Here is a 19,285-nt window from a genome sequence, read left to right on the forward strand (position 1 = left end):
TATATCTCAAATGTTGTAAGTCGCCTTAGATAAAAGTGTCAACCAAGTAATAAGTAGTTTAAACATCTTAAGTCTGAAATAATACATCTTTAGCACCAATATGATAAAACTAAATAGCGACATTGGTGATGTGATGATGAAATTTCTTCCATTTTACACGAAGACGGAAGCCTGGTAGTTTCTGATAACAATTAAACAAATGATATTAAATTGTGCAACACTATAGTGGAAATAATAACTGCTTAAGGTTCTATAGGGATGAATGTCTGGCCGGGCAGATGGATGGAGAGAGGATGAAAATCGCCGAAGTAAAGGAATTATCTATTATCTGAATTTAAAAGGGGGCTCTAATATCTCGCTGCGATGACTCTCTTTGTATAAATGGCAGTGCCAAAAGTCACGCCTCTCCTCTTGGGACTGCACCCTGAAACCGTTCGTACATGCCTTTAATGTGTCAAGGTGACCGCCTGTCATAGTCTGCGGTTTAGTCGGTAGGTGAGCTGAGGCAGGGGCGGGAAAGGCGGAGCTCACCTGTCATGAGTTCTGCCGGGGCCTGGAGGGGGTTAAATAACAGGCAGAGGCGAGCACGCCAGAGCCCATTTCTGCCTGCCGGGTCACAGACGCTCCATAGCAATGCTCTGGAAGCCAGAGGCGCAGCATCAGCGAAGCAGGAGTGTGAGAGCTCATCAACCCGCAGCACACCGGACAGTGGAAACTGGGGCAGGGACCCTGTAACGAAAAAGACCACGAAACTACAGAGATCACTCTTGGGTAGCACTGGAGTGAAAGCGACGGGACAGCCATATCGGTGTACGGATTTTGGATAGCTGACCAAGGAATTAATACACTTTGCATTTCAACATGCGGGGTGCAGTGGAGGAAACCCTTCTTGTATTAATAGGTAAGATCACCCGCTACTACTGAGAACGTGCAGAGGATGCACCTGTGACCTCCCTCGAAGGAAACCTACAGAAAAATAACCAGCTATACGAGCAGATACTCTTCTCTAGTCGAACCTAGATATTTAATATAAGACTCTCTATGGCAGTAGTGAAAGAGATAAAGAGGACTTTCAGAGAAAACACACGTAGGTGTTCATGTGGAGATCCTTTCCAGTAGTTTCGAGAGTATAGTTTAATGAAAGGATACGCACTTCGTACGAGTTATGCAGTGCAGTCGGGACTCAAAATGCCACCGAGGGCCTTACGGCTCCTCCACTGCCTTCACTCTATACCCTAACCTTAAAGCAAACACTGACCGGTTTTAATAAGTTTAGAAATAAAGAAGTCTTAGATCACATATTGCCGGTTGCTTAAGAGTTTACGTCTGATCCTCTTGACTAAGCAAGAAGAAAATTAACGAAGAAATAATACTAGCGCTTCCATTACATAGGATGGGGATTTGTGCCATGTAGGTATGGCAACCAGAGAGAACGTTATAGTTGTCCTGGTCACGAAACCGTGCATTCGGCTAAAAGAAAAATGTGCAGGACCTCACTTACATAAAAGTTTGGTCTCGCATGCTGCATTTAACGCAGAAACCGAAAGCAGTGCTGCTGCTGCTTCTATATTCTTAAAAATAAAGGTTCAAAACCTGTCTTCAGAGCGATGATACTGTATAGGGAAACTATGATTAGTCCCCAAAAGTTCCAGCCACGTGAAGGTTACATAAAAATCATTTTATTTAGATCCACTACAAGTTCTATAAATCACAACGTATGGAATACAACAGATTTGTAGCTTACTGATTTTAAAAGGTCTCTTGCTGCATACAATGACCTATGTTTTCTTAATCTGTCAGTATCTTGCTAGGTCGATTAATATACATTAAAGGTCTTGTGCACTCTCCATATTAGGAAACTTCTCAAAGCCCAAAGAACCCCTGCTAGAATGAAATGGTTCTTTATTAAGCGATGGTTCTACGAGGAACCACGCAAACCATTGACTGGCCAATAAAGAACCGTTATTTTTAAGAATGTGAGGAGAACTTTTTATTCCGTATTTAAAAGCTGGTAACAGTTTTTCATTGTCGATTTTTAGGCCTTTGCATTCACTCTCACCCGTCCGAGTGTGACTGAGTTAAACGATCCCGAGTCCGCAAACGCGATTAATCCCGTTGCTCCACACTGTTGACGTTATGATAACTCAAGTGTCACATTTTTAATCTCTGTATCCGGTTACATTATCGACTGGGTTAACTCTTATTTAACATTCCTTGTAAAATGCTCATCATTGATGATTCATTCAGTGGGCAACAAGAACGAACATGCAGCAAATTTTACCCAAATTCTGGATGCAACTGTTTTTTAGTAAGGAAAAATAGAAGACGTTTCTCGGTGGTGGTTGATTTGTTTCGAACCTAGTTTTGTAAAACTTGACTTGCTTCTATGGAATGTTATTTGATTTTGATAAATTGAAAAAACAGAAGACATTAAACAAGATGAATCGTTGAAAATCATTTTAAAGGATCAACGTAACGAGTTTTTGACACGCCTAATCAGAAATTATCTTCCGATTAAGTGCATTTAATTCTCGCTAAAATATTAATATCCCAGTCTCTCTCTCTCTCTCTCTCTCATATATATATATATATATATATATATATATATATATATATATATATATATATATATATATATATATATATATTTTATTTCCTAATATTCTGGGGTTTTTTTCGTATACTGAAAAGATTGCAAATGGGCTCGGCCCATCTTGTTCGTGAACTGTGGTGGGAAAATAAACTTAGGACCCTACGGGTTTCAAATGAAATAAACTCCGCAGTACGTTCTTTAGATGCTAATCTCTAATGTACAGTATGTTACACACAAGGAGAGCATTCAGCAGATCCACCCGTTCGGTCAGCTAATATTTAAACTGTCCCATATAGTCTTGAAAGCTGTCTGTTTCAGTTATGTAACTCGGTATTGTACTTCAATATACGAAACACGCCCTTGTTTCCGTCTCTTAAGCGCATCCATGTTTTACCCAATATCGGTGGCACGAGTCCCCGTTTACTGTTCCCGAAAATAAACTGTCAAATTTAGTGCCGTTTTTCAAAATATGCGTATCAGATCCCATAGGCCCACCATATACTGTGTTGTTTTTTTACGTAGGATATATTTGGCATTCGTTATATTAATTTCTTTTTGCACTTCAATTATGTTTTTTTTATGTTCCATTGTAATTATACAAACTAAATGCACTATATAAACTAAATATTGTTAGATAAGATCCGTTTTTTTCGTTGCTCTGACTTATTAGAGACGCGTTAAGGTTTTTGCCTGAATCTGCTGGGTCAGGCGCTATAACAGAAGGTCTCAGTCTTCAGATGGTAAGCAGCCGGGGAAAGACAATAAGTCTTCCCGGTACAAAATGTAGATGCGATTAACGTAAGTGAACTGAGAACAAACTTAATAATTTCTCACGTTGCAGTGTAAAATATGTATAGTCAATCATCAAGTAATGGACTTCTGTGGGAAGAAGATGAATGAAATATTTTTGATACAGCAGGGCATAACACAGAGAGAGCAGCTTGGTTAAAAAAAAAAAGTTTAATTTGCATTAAATAAACAAGCTAATTTCGAACTGAAATCTGTTTTTTTCTGGGTACATTTAATGAACTTATGTAACTAAAGAGAGTAAACTAAAATACACGCCAGATTTAGAAAATATTAAAATGTATTAATACCATATTCAAAACCTTAAACTTGGAAAAATTCTAATCCAGAACAGGGTTTTGAGGAAGCTGGAGCCTGTCCCATCATGCATCGGGCACAAGGCAGGAACAATCCACGGGCAAGGCGCCAGTGCGAAGCAGGGTCAACACTCACACCAGAGACCAATTTGGCAGACCTGCATGTCTGGAGGAAACCCATGTGAACATGTGAAGAACATGCAAACGTAATGCAGGGAACACTTGGTACTTGAACCCAGGTCTCACCACCATGCCGTCCTATGAAAACTACCATGACTGAAAAGCCACGTATATGTGAACGGACAAGCTCCTAGAATTAATCATATTTTCCCTTTTATTAATTATATCATAGCTCATAAAACTGTTCTGTTTTCACACTAATATGTACGAGACATTTAACTCAGACTGTCAGAATGTGTTGAACTAAAATATTCTGTATGTTACGGTATTTACATTAAAAACTATACCGACCATGCATCCCACAAATAAATTGATCCACCACAAATAATACTGGAAAGTTAGTTCACAGAATACCTGGAGATATGATTACCAATGTGCATTTTGATGGAAAAGTCAGACTGTCCATCCATCCATTTACCTAATCGCTCTGTACAGGGCTAAGTAGCAGGGAAGCTGGAGCCTGTCGGCCACAAGGGACAAGCAATCCCTACTTTATAAGAGTATATTTTTATTTATCCGTATCCCCTTAGTGAAGGGGTTGCCCAGGGTCTATTCTAGCACTGTTTGACATAGGGCAACCAATCCCTGTCAAACACACATACAGCCAACCCCACCTTTATTCTGTTTTCTTTCTAAATTATGTCGTTCAGTGGTGTCAGACAGGAAAAACAGCTACATTGTAATGGGACGCCAGTCAGTTGTCAGGTACTGTAAAAATTCCCAAGCGGGGTTAATGGTCCCCCACCCGGTGTATTAATCGCGATGTTAAGTGTCAGAAGGTGTCTTTACACCGTGAAGTTCGGAACGTTTCAGTTCCAAAACATCACTACGCCAAATCGATGTTTTACTCGCTTAGACCTTTTAAAACTAGCCCAAATAATTTGCACATTTTATCAACCTGTTTGACTCTCAAGTTCCGTAAAAGCCCTTCTATGGACTGTGATAGGAAGGCAGGGGACGCGAAATCCCTGCCATTGAATATTCCATCTCTACCTTGTAGTCCAGAATCTTAAAACGGACTTGGTCCATTTCAGCGGATGATCCCAAAGCGCCGTCACCTGTAAAGATCGATCGATCGATAATTCCGAAAGTATTGTGTAGATATAAAGAAAAAAAATAGCATGGTTGGAGACAAACCGGGAAGATTGCAGGACGCATCCTGTTTTGTCACACTGCACGGCGTTTCCTTTGATTGGGCTGTAATTGCCTAACTAAGAAAGTTAGGACGAGAGGAATTTATGTGATCAAAGTAGCGATGATTGTTAAGTCAACCCCCGGGCGACCACATAACACTCATACACTTAAAGGAAACATTTTGTTTTTTCTCGCAAACCCAAGAATCGATCATTTGCGCATTCGTTAACCTTTAAAGGGCATTTTTCTCCACTTACAATTGCATTAAAACGTGGCGGTGCAGGCAGAGAGAAAGGGACAGAAAACCGCAGGTAACTTACCAATCAGCCAGGCAGCGGAAGTGCGACGTCCTTTGATCTCCCGCCCGCGCGCGAGGGCGCGCGCTCGGCGAAGGGTTTGGAGTCATAAAGCACTTTACGCACTCAAACTCGTCTTGGCAGCAGGCTGCGGTAAACACAGTCAGGCCACAGGTGAGTTCAGAGCCTGTTCTCATGAGCCCTGAGGCTCATTTTACCTTCCTGCATGACTATTCCAGGAGGTGTCAAGTTTGTTTTTTTGCTTGCTTTCTGTACACGCGGTGCCGAGGGTGTGAGAGGTTGTTAGGCGCACAGGGGAGAGAGAGAGAGAGAGAGAGAGATGGTGACCCATGCTGGACGTTTTCCCTTTTCGCACTGTTAATTTGGTTTGCACTCTTTTTTTTTTTCAGGCTTCCTGTTAACTGTGGCCCTGGGATTTGAGAACAGCACCACAGCAGAAATGAAGCGTAAGTCCCCATGCATTTTCTCCAGGCTTCTATTCTTCCATATGCATACAGCCAGAGGAGAGAGGAGCCACTTTGGGACCCAGACGTAGATTATGGCCTTTTTTCACCCATTTCTTGTGCTGTTTTTTTTTGTTTTTTTTTTTTTAAATCTGCGACTCTACATAATGTTCATAATGTCAGCGTTTAAATCTTCATTTCTCAGAAATTCAATCAAAACATAGTATGTTGCAAACGCATGAAGCTTTGGACTTTATTTTCTTTTCAAGGGTAAATCCTGAAATGAAATCTAACTTTTTTCCTGCTTAAAGAAACAAACTTCAAACTGATTTATAATAATGACTAGTCAGGTAGTTAGAATGTTTAGCCTCTGGGTAGTAAACATACGGTAAGGAAATTGGGATTGAAAAAGGCAGGGTGAAGATCAGGAAACAATATGCAAATCCAAAAGTATGACAGCTATGTGAATGAAAAAAACTCTTCTCTGATGATGAGCTGGCAGTGAAATGTGAGTTTTAAAAGCCTCTTTGAAATATATGCTGTGGCATCTTTCTCTTCCTCCTTCTCAGGTTTGCTTAGGCCAGAGCCTATCCTAATGCATGAGGTGCAAGATCATTGCAATGATGTATGCATTTACCATAATTAATGATGAAATATAATATATTAATCATGTTTGAATTAAATTATCAATCATTTTCAGAGCATGTTTTTTAGTTTAGGACAGTAGGGAGTTTTAACTTACCAGAAACCCAGTACTGACAAGTTAAGTCCCAACAGTGGATGGAATGCACGTTCATCTCTGGTCACACACCAATCTTAAATCGTCTAATGTGCACTTATTTTAGGTGTGGGAGAAGACTCAGGTACCTGGAGAAAACCCACATGAACAGGGCTGTATGCTCCATTTAGACTTGGCAGTTACCATGACCTCATATCTTTAGGGTTTGGGAGGTACCTGGAGAAACCTCTTCTGAACATGGAGAACGGGTTCAAACTCAGCATAAATCCTAATCAAACTGGTAATTGAACCCAAATTACTGAAGTACAAGTTACAATACTAGTTGTAAGGGAATTTTGTAAAGGATTAAATTCTGGAAAATGTATGGCAGAGGCTTTAAGGTTCTGTTTCAACTTGGAGCCATAAAGGGGTAAGGGGGTTGCATGTTCTCCTAATGTATTAGGTGGGTTTCCTTTTGCAGTCAAATTCTTGTTAGATGGTGTGGTGACCATTGGTGTTACATTCTTTGTGAAGGACTAACATCTCATTCAGATTTGGTTCTTGCACTCACAGCTGCCAGGATGAAGCACCCTACAACCCTGTGCTTAAAAAATAAATAAAAATGGTGGATAGGTGGAAGTTAGTTAAGTATGTTTCAGTCACATATTAAGGCTAGCCTTTCATGGGTGGAGGTGACAGTGGCCTTATGATTTCTTTCAGAGGATTTAGTGTTTGCCTTAGGGCACAGTAGTGCCAAGAAAACAATCTTTTTCTTAATGTCAGCAAAACCAAAGAGCTGGTCACAGACTTCAGGAGGCAGACCACAGCCCTGTCTGCATGAGAGGGGATGCTGTGGAGAGCATTCACAGCTTTAAATTCTTAGAGATCGCCATCGCTGACCTGAAGTGGACACAGCACATCTTGGCTGTTGTCAGGAAGGCTGTGCAATTCCTTTGGATGCCCCCACTTAATATCACCAGTTTCTTTAGTTTTACAATGTAGTCCACCCTCTGAGGCTGCATAACATCCTGGTATTGCACCTACTCGGTGCAGAACTCAAAGATGGCTCACAAAATTAGTGATGCACCATTCTGTACATACACTACACAAATGGTTTTAGGAAGACAAACAACATTATTAAAAGCATTCAGCCATCGTAAATAACCATTTTCCTCCCTCTTCCAGCCATCAAGTGATTCAGGATAATTAGCACTAGGACCATTAGATTTTGGCACCATTTTTATATTTGGGATATAATGCTATTCAACAGCTCTTTGTATTTATAGCTTCATGAATGTATGTTTCTTTGTTTCTGATGTATTCATTGTGTTACACTACTGTCACTCAGTCAGTGGGTAATATGCAAATCCAAATCCCAGCATACTGTTAATACATGTTTGTAAACTTGAACAAATGAGTATCTGACGGCTGATAGCCAGTAACACAGTTACCTTTGTTGTCTTCTGGGTGGTTCTGATAACTCATTTTCTTGGCTTGTAGGTCCTCCTCAAGCAGCAGCTTTCCGCTCACACTTTGATGATTGCCCTGATTCCCACAGCCAGTTCTGTTTCCATGGTACCTGCCGCTTCCTGGTTTTGGAAGACACCCCTGCTTGCGTGTAAGATCACCTGTTCTTGCAGTCTCTTATGGCTGTTCTGTTTACACTTGTTTGTGTGTTCTTTCATAAAACGTGTTCAGTTAAATGTTCTTCTTTATATGAAGTTTTTCTACTGATTTGTTTTCTGTTGATCTGTTCTTCCAGATTATTCCTTGCTTTTTCTTTGCATCCTTCCATTTGTCTGCCCAGCTACTGTAGTTTTTAACTATTCAAGTTACCCAAATGTTTCTGCTACACTTTGATAATTATTTACCGCTCTGATGCTTATCTTTCTGATTATAAAATAGGTCATTACGATAGCAATTCATAGTTAATTATGGAATTAAGGTATTTGAGAATTCCTTTAGAGTGCCTTTATCTCTTGCATGATTTGATTCATAAACTAATCATCACATTGTCATCTCATAACAGGCTTAAGTTTCGAGTTTGGTATTTTTTTCTCCAGTCGTTTTAGCTCTAGGCCAGGGGTCCTCAGTTGCAGTCCTGGAGGGCCGCAGTGGCTTCAGGTTTTTGTTTTCACTTGGTTACTTAATTAGAAAGCAATTCTTTCCAATAATTAAATTTCTTGGCTTGTTATTGCTTTAACTCTGCTATGTCTGGTCATTCTCATATCCTAGATTTTCTTCCCCTTTCTAAGAATATCATCCAAATAATTTGAAAGCTAAAATGGAAGAATAATTCTCAGTCCTTCACTTTTTTCTCTTCACTTTTCTTCCAAGTATTTAATTAAACCAAATAGTGCATGATAAATACACAGGTGTAAATAAAGCTAAATGGAGAAATGCTGCTATCTTTTATTTGCATGTTATTGCTAATTAGAAGCAATTAAAAACCAAGAATACAACTGTTTAAGACTAAAATAAGAAATAAGGGTTCAAAATCTTAATGAGGGAGACAATTAAAGTGAAGCAGAAGTGTTACTTGAGCAATAAGTGCTTCTTATTAAGCAATTGGGATGAAGCAAAAACCTGCAGCCACTTCAGGGCCATGACTGAGGACCCCTGCTCTAGACCATCATCAAGAGTCTGTGACAGACCCATCATCGAGATATCAATGTTTTTGGTATCGTGGGACTCTTCCTTTACCAACAGTCCATTCACCACATACAGTTACCTTCACGTGTGCCAAAGCTATTTTGCCTCAAAATAAATGACTCATGGGTTGACCCAGGCCACTGAAACACATTTTTCAGCCTCATCTATGTGTCACAATGACTTGTGCATTAATAGAATATCACTGCTCATGGCTAACAAAAGCATTCTCACTAGGTGCTCATATCGCAAAATGAGTGCAGTCAACTGCTTCGATTATGTTAAGATACGTATACACTGCAGCAAATCGCCTTTTTATGTTGGCAAAAACGTGGTATGTTATATGCATGTGCACCCACGCCATAGAAAAACTGGAAAACCGCAAGCATGACAAATTGAAGCTTGACTGAGATATTCCTGACATTTCGGAGAGATCTTTGAGAAGTAACGGGTAGCCAATATGAACTGACGAAAAATCAAGCAAGCTCTTTAGAAGTCCTTATTATATTTACTGTTTGTTTTTAAATGTACAGTATGTGGTTTTGATATGTAAGATGCATTGTGATAGTACTCTTTAAAGAACGGTGGTAACCAAAGTGAAAATTGTAGAGAATGGGTGACTTTGACAATTTTTAATTGAATTATTATAAAACAAATCCTGCTAAATAAAGTATATGGATTTCCAGCTGTAATCCACAGAAAAAAAGGACCTTCTATAGCTGCTGTTGTTTGCATTATTTGTTTTTGTCTGCTTAGTTATGTATTCTACAGTGCTTTGTCTGTACATTTTTAATGTAATTTCCCTAGTCGGTTTGCCCTGCCTTTCAGTTGATTTTGATTGCCTATCTGTCTTTATTGTATCTGAATTACATTTATTCAGGCAAGCCTACAAAACTATTTTCTTAAACATCAAATTGCAATTAAGGGAAAAATAAAAGCACAATTCATAGCGGGTTGGAAAATGACTGACTGACTGACAATTCAAAGATGAATAGGGACTATTCCATTCAGTGTGGATAGTTAGCATGTCTTCTGTTGTGATTTTTAATAATGGCTCCTAAAACTATTTTTCAATAATTGTATTATTTGTAATGCTTTAATACAGTAACATTGAAAAAATATTTATTTGTGCATATTGAATACAAGAATGTGCTGCCTTCTTTACCATTTCAACATCTTTATTGAGAGGGCATTCAGCTTAGCATCTGAGATTCCATTTGCCTTGGAATAACAATTATAATTTTTCTTTGGGCAACAACTGAAAAAATAAGTACTGCATGTCCACCAGTTAATAAATGCACACTTGTATGTATGTTCTTTGCTTTTTACTGTTCCAGACAGTTTCACTTAATGAGTAAGGACATGTCTATATAGTCAAGAGGTTTTATTATTCCCATTCAACTTTTGGCTCACTTTCCTATGACCTATCTAAACATCTTTGTTAGGGTTTTATTATATGAGTAAATTCTATTGGCTGTAAATCTTGTATATTGCTCTAATGTTTTATTGGGGTGCTTTAACAAAATCTTTATTAAATTTATTGGACTAAAATCTGTGTGCATTTATCTGTACACTGTCTGGGCTAGGTGGGTTTTCAGATTTCATTCCTGAGGGCCTCAGTGGCTGCAGGCATTTTTTCCAATCTCCTTTAATCTGAAGCCAGTCCTTCCTGGTAACAAAACATGTTATTTAATGTTATGGCTTGTTTGTGCCTTCATTCTGCTATGTCAAGTCATTCTTGCATTGCAGGTTTTTCTCTTTTCATAATGTTATCCTAGTGCTTTGTGGCCCAGAATAGATTAGCAATTCTCAGTCTTTCATTTTGTTTTCCTCCTTCAACTTCTTTCCAAATATTTTATTAACGCAGATGCATCAATGATGAGTACACAGGTGTAAATGGAATATGTTGAACTGCTGATTTCTTTGTTATTCACATCTCATTGTTAATTAGTTGCTGGTTTGGAAAACAAAGCAGTTAAATTGACTACATCTATTTAAGAGTAAAAGAAGTAATTAAAGGTTGAGAATCTTAACAAGAAATTTAAATCAAGCTTAAGCCGCAGTAATTGGTCTCGAGTTAAGAAATGGGGTTGTAACCAAATCTGTAGTCACTGCAGCTCTCAAGGATTGAACACGAGGACCCCAATACTGTATATACAAACAGGCATTTGATTATTATGCACAAATTTAAGTAAGATTTCTATCTGACAATTCAGCTTACTGATATCTCTGCATTATCAGGCAGTGTGGAAATGGCAGTATTTTGTCCCGAGTTGCTCACTTCTACAATACAGTAATGCATGATTCTGCAGCAGAGCCAAGCTTCCTATCTTGGTGTTTATTGTGTGATACTGTATGTTTCATAGTAATAGCCATCTAACTTTATTTTCTTGATCTTCCCTTATGTTTTAAGGTGTCATCCAGGATTTATTGGAATGCGATGTGAACATGCAGATCTACTTGCAGTAGTTGCAACCAATCAGAAGCAACAAACCATTGCCACCTTGGCCGTGGTGTCAGTAGTGGGATGTGTGTTGCTCATTCTGCTCCTTGTCCTATTTCAGTAAGTAGTGTAGAGTCTCTTGCTTTCCTTCCACATCTAAAAGGCTGACAGGTTAGGTTGTTTGGCATCTTTTAAATTCATCTTTTGTGCAAAACCATGTGTGTTCCCCTGTCCAGGGTTGGTTTCTGCCTTGTGTGTGATGCTACAAGGATAGTCTGTAGTTCTGCCCAACACTGAACTGAATTAAGTAAGTTCAAGAAATGGATGACATGAACTGTGGCACAGTGGTTACGACTTTCAAATTTCAACCCTGGTTGTGGATTCAAATCCTGCTACTGATGCCGATTGACCATGAGCAAGTCACATCACCTACCTGTGCTCCAACTGGGGGAAAAAATATATAATAAGTATAAGTAATTGTATCTCTGTTGTAAGTCACTTTGGATAAAGGCATCAGCACAATAATAGCGCAGTACGTTTTAGCTATGTATTTTCATTTCACCATCCTCTTGTTCCTAAAATCCATCCAAACTGAATATATTGTGAAATCTATCCCTTTAACAGACTAAGTTTACTCCATGCTTGTCTTCTTAGCAGATGCTCAGTTTGTCATGTGGCTTATCAGTTTTCATAATCCTACAGATAAGAAATAAAGAAGTTGTATGGCAAGGGTGGGAGCAATGTATTTTCAACAGGGTGCAGGTTCAGAGTTTTAATGGGTAGGATATACAGTATGGTTGGATCACTCTGCTCTTCAGGTGCTAATATGAAACTTGCAAGGTGATAACATCTTTCTCTTATAGCTGTTGTCGGAAACGCTATACCTGTAGTTGGAGCCATGCCTTGACCTGTCGCCATGAGAAACCAGATGGTCTCCTCAAGGGTGGAGCTTCCTGCTGTCATACGGAAACAGGTAATGATGGCCATTGCATCACTAGTACCAGGCAGGGGAATGCATTGAGATCCCCATGAGTTCTTCCTCTTTGGAAACTCTTTTTGCCGTTTGTGTTTCAGAGAAATTGCAGGGAGACGGAGGTCAGATTACAGACTATTGATGCATTTGGACAGGCAATTGAGGGATTAGGGGATTTGCAATCGAGCAACCTGTTGTCCTGCTCTGTTTGCATGCTATAAAGGAAAATCGGGTAATTGCTGTTAGCATTCAAAAAAAAGACCAAGTTTGCAATTGAGTGGCTTTTGCTAAATTTAATTTTATGTGACCCTCTGTAAACATTGAAATTCCCAGATAAAGATAGTAACTTTTCCACTTGTCAACCAGGGTACAGTAGAAAGTATATTTTTAGAAATCTAACCTGTGTATTTTTATTTCTTAGCACCTCACATAGAGAAAACAAGGCCCATTACAAAGTATGCAAAGGAAAATTCATTATGTAAAATGAGCATGTTGTTAGCACAGATGCATAACCACTTGTGCAATATGGAATTTTAATTGATAAATCAGTAAGTGGTGACATCTTAGAAAACTGGAGGTTATCAGGGTAGTGATAGGGTGGAGTCAGCGAATGATGATTGTTCAAGAGGAACTGCATTGCCTGTAACAAAATCATCTGTATTATAGCTTTGCTCCTCCCTGCTGTGCACTGCCCTGCTTACTGGTTAAAACCTCACGGGCCTTCATTTTTGGTTTACAGTGTGTGACAGTCTACTTGATTAAACAGACAGACAGCCTGTACTAAAAAGCCATGCCTTGTTCTGGTTAGTACCGTTTATTTGATCACAAACGATGATCTTTCTGTTGGACACTTGGAGCACAGTCAAATTTGACTTGCTGTTTTGGAAAGCCATGTACCCCCAGAGGGCTATAACCTCTAGGGTCTGTATAAACTGGAGCTTTGTTCTTCTTTTCCTTCTTGCACAACTAGCCTTGGCTTGACCTTACTTTGCTCGGGTAATTGAAAATATTTAAAATGCATGTGCATAATTTTACAGTATATTAACCACTCTGCAAAAGCCTTGGACAGACTATTTATCTGAGATATGCATTTTTCTGCATTAGTATTAATAGGAGAAAATTTCAGATTTTGAAATGTTCATTTTTCCGGAAATAATTTAACAAAACACAAAAATGTTTGTGTAAGATTTAAGAAAAGAACTAAAGTAATAGTAACTTTTCAGGTAATACCTTGATTAATTTATAGCCATATGGCCCGATGAATGATTAAATAAAGATAACAAACATAATGACATAAGTTGATTGAATTAAACTATCTGAAATAAGTATGAGTAGAAAGAATCAAACTGGACATAGGACAACTAAACAAAAGAGTGGTGGTGTGGCAGATGTGACAGTTTAACCTTCCAATCATCAGTTCTTACCTTGGCAAACGTTAACATATCAACAGTATATACTGTAAGGTGGTCAACCAGCATCAGGAAGGTCTGTCATAAGTAAATATTTTGTGGCAAAGAGGAGTTTCAAGGTCTTCTGAAGATGCGCACAGTAGTAAACCAAATAAACACTACAGCAGCAGACAAGAGAAATTAAACCGACATCCCAGAAATCGGAAGAAGTCCAACATTCTTTTTAGCTCTGAACTTATAGAACCCCCTGCTGCTCTATAATGGCAGTGGCTCCATGTGGGTTTGGGGTTGTATTTCTGCAATGGATTTGGTATTCTGGTCAGATTTCATTTAATCCTCATTGATGAGAAGTACACAGGGATTCTCATCTATCACAACATAACATCAGAGAAACATCTGACTTGGTCCTAGCTTCATTTTGCAATGGGACAATGACCCAAACACATGAACAAGGTTATAAAGAACTATCTTCTGCAAAAAAAAAATGTGCATCAGATGGTATGGTCTCCACAGATCTCTGATCTCCACATCATCTAGAATTACCTGGAGAGAGGCAGAAGCAAGCAAGTCGGCCAAGTCTGCAAAAGAACTGTGGCAAGTTAACCCAAATGCTGGGAATAAACCATCAACCATTTTTTTTTTCTCCACATAAAACTGCACAGAAACATGCCAAAATGAATTGATACAGTTTTAACAGCAAAGCAAGTAGAACATTTTGATTTAGATTTAAATGTATGTTACTCTTTATACTACCTTTTTTTTTATATTTCGAAACTTTTCATTACATTATTTTGGACAGCATCTTCACTTTGCAAAGTTTTTTTTTTTTTGCATGTGCCAAAGATCTCTTATGTTGTGTGTGGGCTATTTGTAAATGCGTATTTCACTATGCATATTTAACAATATATTTGATTGCATTAATATTTGAAGCTGCATTTGGGGACTAATGGTTTACCTATTTTGTGTATTTGTCACCATCATGAAAAAGTACCAGCAATAACCAATGTGTATGTTTGTGCATGGTTTCCTTTTTTTTTTTTTTTTCCTTTTCAAAAGACTTTGTGACGCAGAAGAGAAGTGTTGAGGGAGATTAAATCAGTAGTGACTTTCATCTTCCTCAGAGAGCCTATTATTTTTCTTTGTTTAAATATATTTCCTAGGGACAATCTAAAAATAAAAGAAATGGTATACAATTATTTGTAACAAATATCAATTTAATTTTGGAATTTAGAAAGAACTGCATTCATTCATGTTGTTGTAGGCGCAACTTGGAAGCGTGCCTTTTGGGTCTTTGTATTCCCAGATACTGTATTTTTGTCTGCTTGTGGGTATTATTTAATGAAGCAGTGCCCCAGACATGAGGCAGAAAAATTGGAGGAAGGATGAATGAGAATGACCAACTGTCAACAATAAACTTGTCAATGTTCTTTGAAACACTACGTTTAGAGCAGGATCTGAAACCTTGCAATCAGTGATCTCAAAGTTTGGGGCATTTAAAATACTGATCGCTACAATTGGTTTAATTCAGTAATTGGTCTGATTAAGACTTCTTAGGATAGTTGTTTTCAGACAGGAGGAAAATAAGGTTTAACTGTGCTTGTCTAAACCTGGCTTCATAGGAGGTCAAAAATGGGATATCCTAATCTGGCTAGTTGCAGCTTGGCCCTTTTTATGTGAGAAAGTAGATAGGCTTGTGGTAGAAGAGGGAGATGACCAGGTTGATTATGCTGTTTTACCTTTGCATCTTTGCAGTAGTCATTGGTGTATGCATCTAGGCAATTTTTTTTTGTGTATATATATATATATATATATATATATATATATATATATATATTATATAAATAATATGCATGCATAGGTCTGATCACAATCTGATATTTGGGTGGTGACATACCAGGTAATGCTTGTGGGTGCTTGGCCAGTCAGCATACATCTGCTGTTTCCTGGTGGTAGGTATTGTGATTAGACTTATTCATGTAATACTCTGATCTACACCCAGTCAAGTAAGTGAGCCAGCCGCCATGGCACAATGTTTGAGGCTTTCAGGCTATAATATAGTGTGGGGGGAATATGGCAGAAACGCTTTTAACAGTGATAGTAACCATGGTTATTTTATTATGCTTGTTAATTGCTAAATAAGTGTGAAGTCGAAAAGATTACACAGTTGAATATTCTTTACATTAAGTAAAGATTTGTTGATCCAGCATGGTCTTCAAGCTGACTTCCACTGTACTGCCGATGTTTGGCAGCTGATGTCACATTTTATATCTTCCTTACCAAGAAATGTTCAACACAGAGTTAGTTACCTTGCTTCATAATTGCACTGACAAAAGTTACTGCTGTCTGCATTTACTGTTGTTGCCTACTATCGAGTGAGTTTTGGTTTATTGTTATTGTGTATTTTAAAATAGCCCAGTGCCCTTTGTGGCTAAAATCGTTTGCACAATTAAATTAGTGTTATTAAACGCTATCTAGAGCTTTACTCCTTTCTCAGGATGACAGAAGGTCTGCTATCCTTGGGATGAACAACCCAAGGTGGTTTCTTGAAAATTTGGTATTTGTTGCAGAAGAATGGCATCACAACACCATACGCGCTAGACTGACATATTTAAAAAAAAAAAAATATGCCATAAGAAAGCTGTAGCATATCCCAGAAGTAAAAGGAGCAAGGTAGAGCCCATGCCCAACTAAGACAAGTCCCTTGTGGGAGAGATCCAGAGGCCTGAAAGATGTCCAAGTGACAATGGGTAGAATATGTAAACTCCACAAAGATGGCACTGTAACTAGAAATCCGCTAACCATTCCAGTGTAAATATGGCAGTTATTAGAACCTAACTATTCAATTCAGTGTCACAGTGGGTTTATGTTTTCATAGTGACCAGTCTCTGAATTGGAGACAAACTGGTTATTCAATTAGACTGCTACCTTTCATGGTTTGAGATTTTAGATTTCTGATTCTGAGTGAGCTCACAATTTGAGTTTTGCTTTTTTACAGAACTTAGTAACTTTAATTTCCATTCAATTTAAAGCCACTGACATGTTTTTCTGTGGTGTTGATTTTTGTCTTATGCTTGCTTTAAAAGTGATTTTAAAATTAGGGTGTTCATTTGCAGTAACCAAACGTGGCAGCATGCAATGAGCCCTTTAAATAACCACCACATTTTCATTTTAACTCACATCTGAACCTTTTAAATGTAAATTGTGTGAAATTTTGAAAAAGAATAATGGCAACATACTAATGAGTTAAAGAGTAAGTTTACTCTCACGGACAGTCTTGTGGTATTACTACACAACATTGCTATGTTTCATATTTCAGGTTATTTTCAAATTCATATATTATGCAGAGAGATAAGGAAACAAGAACTCGGTTTCCATGCGGTTCATTTATTATTAGCCTTTTGATCATTTGCAGTGAAAACCTACTAACACTGCAGGTCGCCTGTTGAACGTGTTTAGTCAACTAACTTCAAGAAGCTTCAGAGGGGTTTGGAATCGGTTGGTACTATGCTGGTACTGTCAAGAAGGGGTTGTGCATTATTAAATATTACTGTTTTGTTTTTTTGTTTTGGGGGTAGAGATCAAGCAGACTAAAGGAGGTTATCAATCTGATGTTTGCCCAATGCTGTAAATGGATGTTTTCCTACTTGTTCATTTCTTCTTTTGATTGCCAAGAAGAAAGTTTGCATCATTGTTGGAATTAATTCATGTATTGGTGTAAATGCAATCAGACAGCAGCAACAAATAGTTGATGGGAGTTTTAAATATTAAGTCAATTCTTCCAGTTAGTATTTGGGACATAGGTTGGTTAAGGTCTATTTTTTGTTGTACATTACACTGAAAAACGTCACCATCAGCCCAAAATAGAACTAGTGACTAAAAATAAAACACGTCTTGTGGGTCATATCTGGCATCCACATCCAAGGTGTCCATGTGACTCACAAAAACATTCAGCATCAGTTTTTACAAATTCCTGTCTACCATTAGATCACATTGCTTATGGACAAGAGATTAAGCAGCACATTGCTGAGTCAATTTCCATGACAGACTGATGCCAAAACCCCACAAACAGTAATGGACAGATACTACTCGCTTACCCAGGAACAGTTTAATGTAATGTATGATGACTATTTATTTTATAGCTTCTGTTGAAACTGCCCATTTATCCATGGCTTTTCTAAGTCCTGAACAGTTGTTCCACGGGTTTGCTAGATCTCATAAGTAAAGTGGTTCTCTTAGTGCTTGCCATCATTTTTGGTTGCATCTCAGAATACTAATGCTGTATGTACTCTGTTTTGTCTTACAGTGGTCTGAATGGCTATCCATCCCAGTCAATGGCAACTCAGTGGTGGAACTCCAGGTTTACCTCATCACCTTCAGTTTGGTTTTACAAACCGAAGAGAAATTTTAATTGGTGTCCTTGGTGTCTTAACGGACTCTGGAGAGAAGAGGGAGCTGTAGGAAGCCAGTATTGTGCCCTTTTCCCCATTACTCCCAGTGTATGACTATCACGGGGCTGTCCTCTTCAGCAGCGCTGTTTTTAGCTCCATTTTTGTTTCTTGGCAATTGTACTCTGAGCCCAGCCAAGGTGGAATGCACCAAGTGTGAACGAACCATGATATTCCTGGATTATGGAGGTCTGCTGTTCTCACTAGTTGTGTTTTTTTTTTTTTTAATGAATTTTAATTAAAAAGCCTTCTGAAGGTCAGAGTAAAACCATAACAGATGTCTAACCGGACATAAAGAGGTGTTCCTGTAAGGTGATTCCTGACTATCTAGGACCTGAACAGCAAGAAATGGTCTCCCTTTTATAGTTGGATGGACATCTACGGGATGCTCTTGGAGGTTTCATCTTTCGATGTTTCTTCTCAGTCACTTAAATTCAGAAACCAGATTTGTTGACTTGCTGGCTCCCCACCCAATTGGAAGCACTTCATTAAAAATCTACCTGCGTCCATGCTTGTTAGTGGCAGAAGTGGGAATCGTCCTGTTTTGAGGTTTCAAATGGACCTGAGCATTTGCTAATTTCATCTGGTGTCTCCAACTATGAGCTTATTTTTAAAAATTTAAGCTCACTTCAGTTTTTCCAACATGGTTTCATTCTTGTACTTTGACATTTGTAACCATACCTGGGAGAACCCAATGCTCTCGGCTCCCAGCTTGCAACATTTGAGACTTCTTGTAGCTTACAGTATTGGAGATGCATACCAGCACGTGTCTGACATGCAGCATCACTGTATGTTCCGTGTCCACTTAATTTTACTGAAAGCACAATGGTAACCATAATGGGCTGCATTCTGTGTCAGAGACCCGTCAATTTAGAATA

The 19,285-nt window shown here is 38.5% G+C and overlaps 1 protein-coding gene across 2 annotated transcripts; it reads left to right on the top strand.

The window, feature by feature from the left end:
- Positions 1-605: 605 nt before the first annotated feature.
- Positions 606-18,883, top strand: tgfa (transforming growth factor, alpha). 2 transcript variants are annotated; one of them, XM_039768398.1, is made up of 6 exons: positions 606-901; positions 5,717-5,773; positions 7,989-8,106; positions 11,551-11,700; positions 12,444-12,553; positions 18,266-18,883. In XM_039768398.1, the coding sequence occupies exons 1-6, from the start codon at positions 862-864 to the stop codon at positions 18,271-18,273; spliced, it is 483 nt and encodes a 160-aa protein (XP_039624332.1). In that variant the 5' UTR covers positions 606-861; the 3' UTR covers positions 18,274-18,883. The 2 variants fall into 2 exon arrangements, with proteins under 2 accessions (XP_039624332.1, XP_039624333.1); XM_039768399.1 differs by lacking the exon at positions 606-901 and adding an exon at positions 5,037-5,480.
- Positions 18,884-19,285: the final 402 nt, after the last annotated feature.

The sequence above is a fragment of the Polypterus senegalus genome, chromosome 11 (genome assembly GCF_016835505.1).
Source record: "Polypterus senegalus isolate Bchr_013 chromosome 11, ASM1683550v1, whole genome shotgun sequence".
Taxonomy (NCBI): domain Eukaryota; kingdom Metazoa; phylum Chordata; class Cladistia; order Polypteriformes; family Polypteridae; genus Polypterus; species Polypterus senegalus.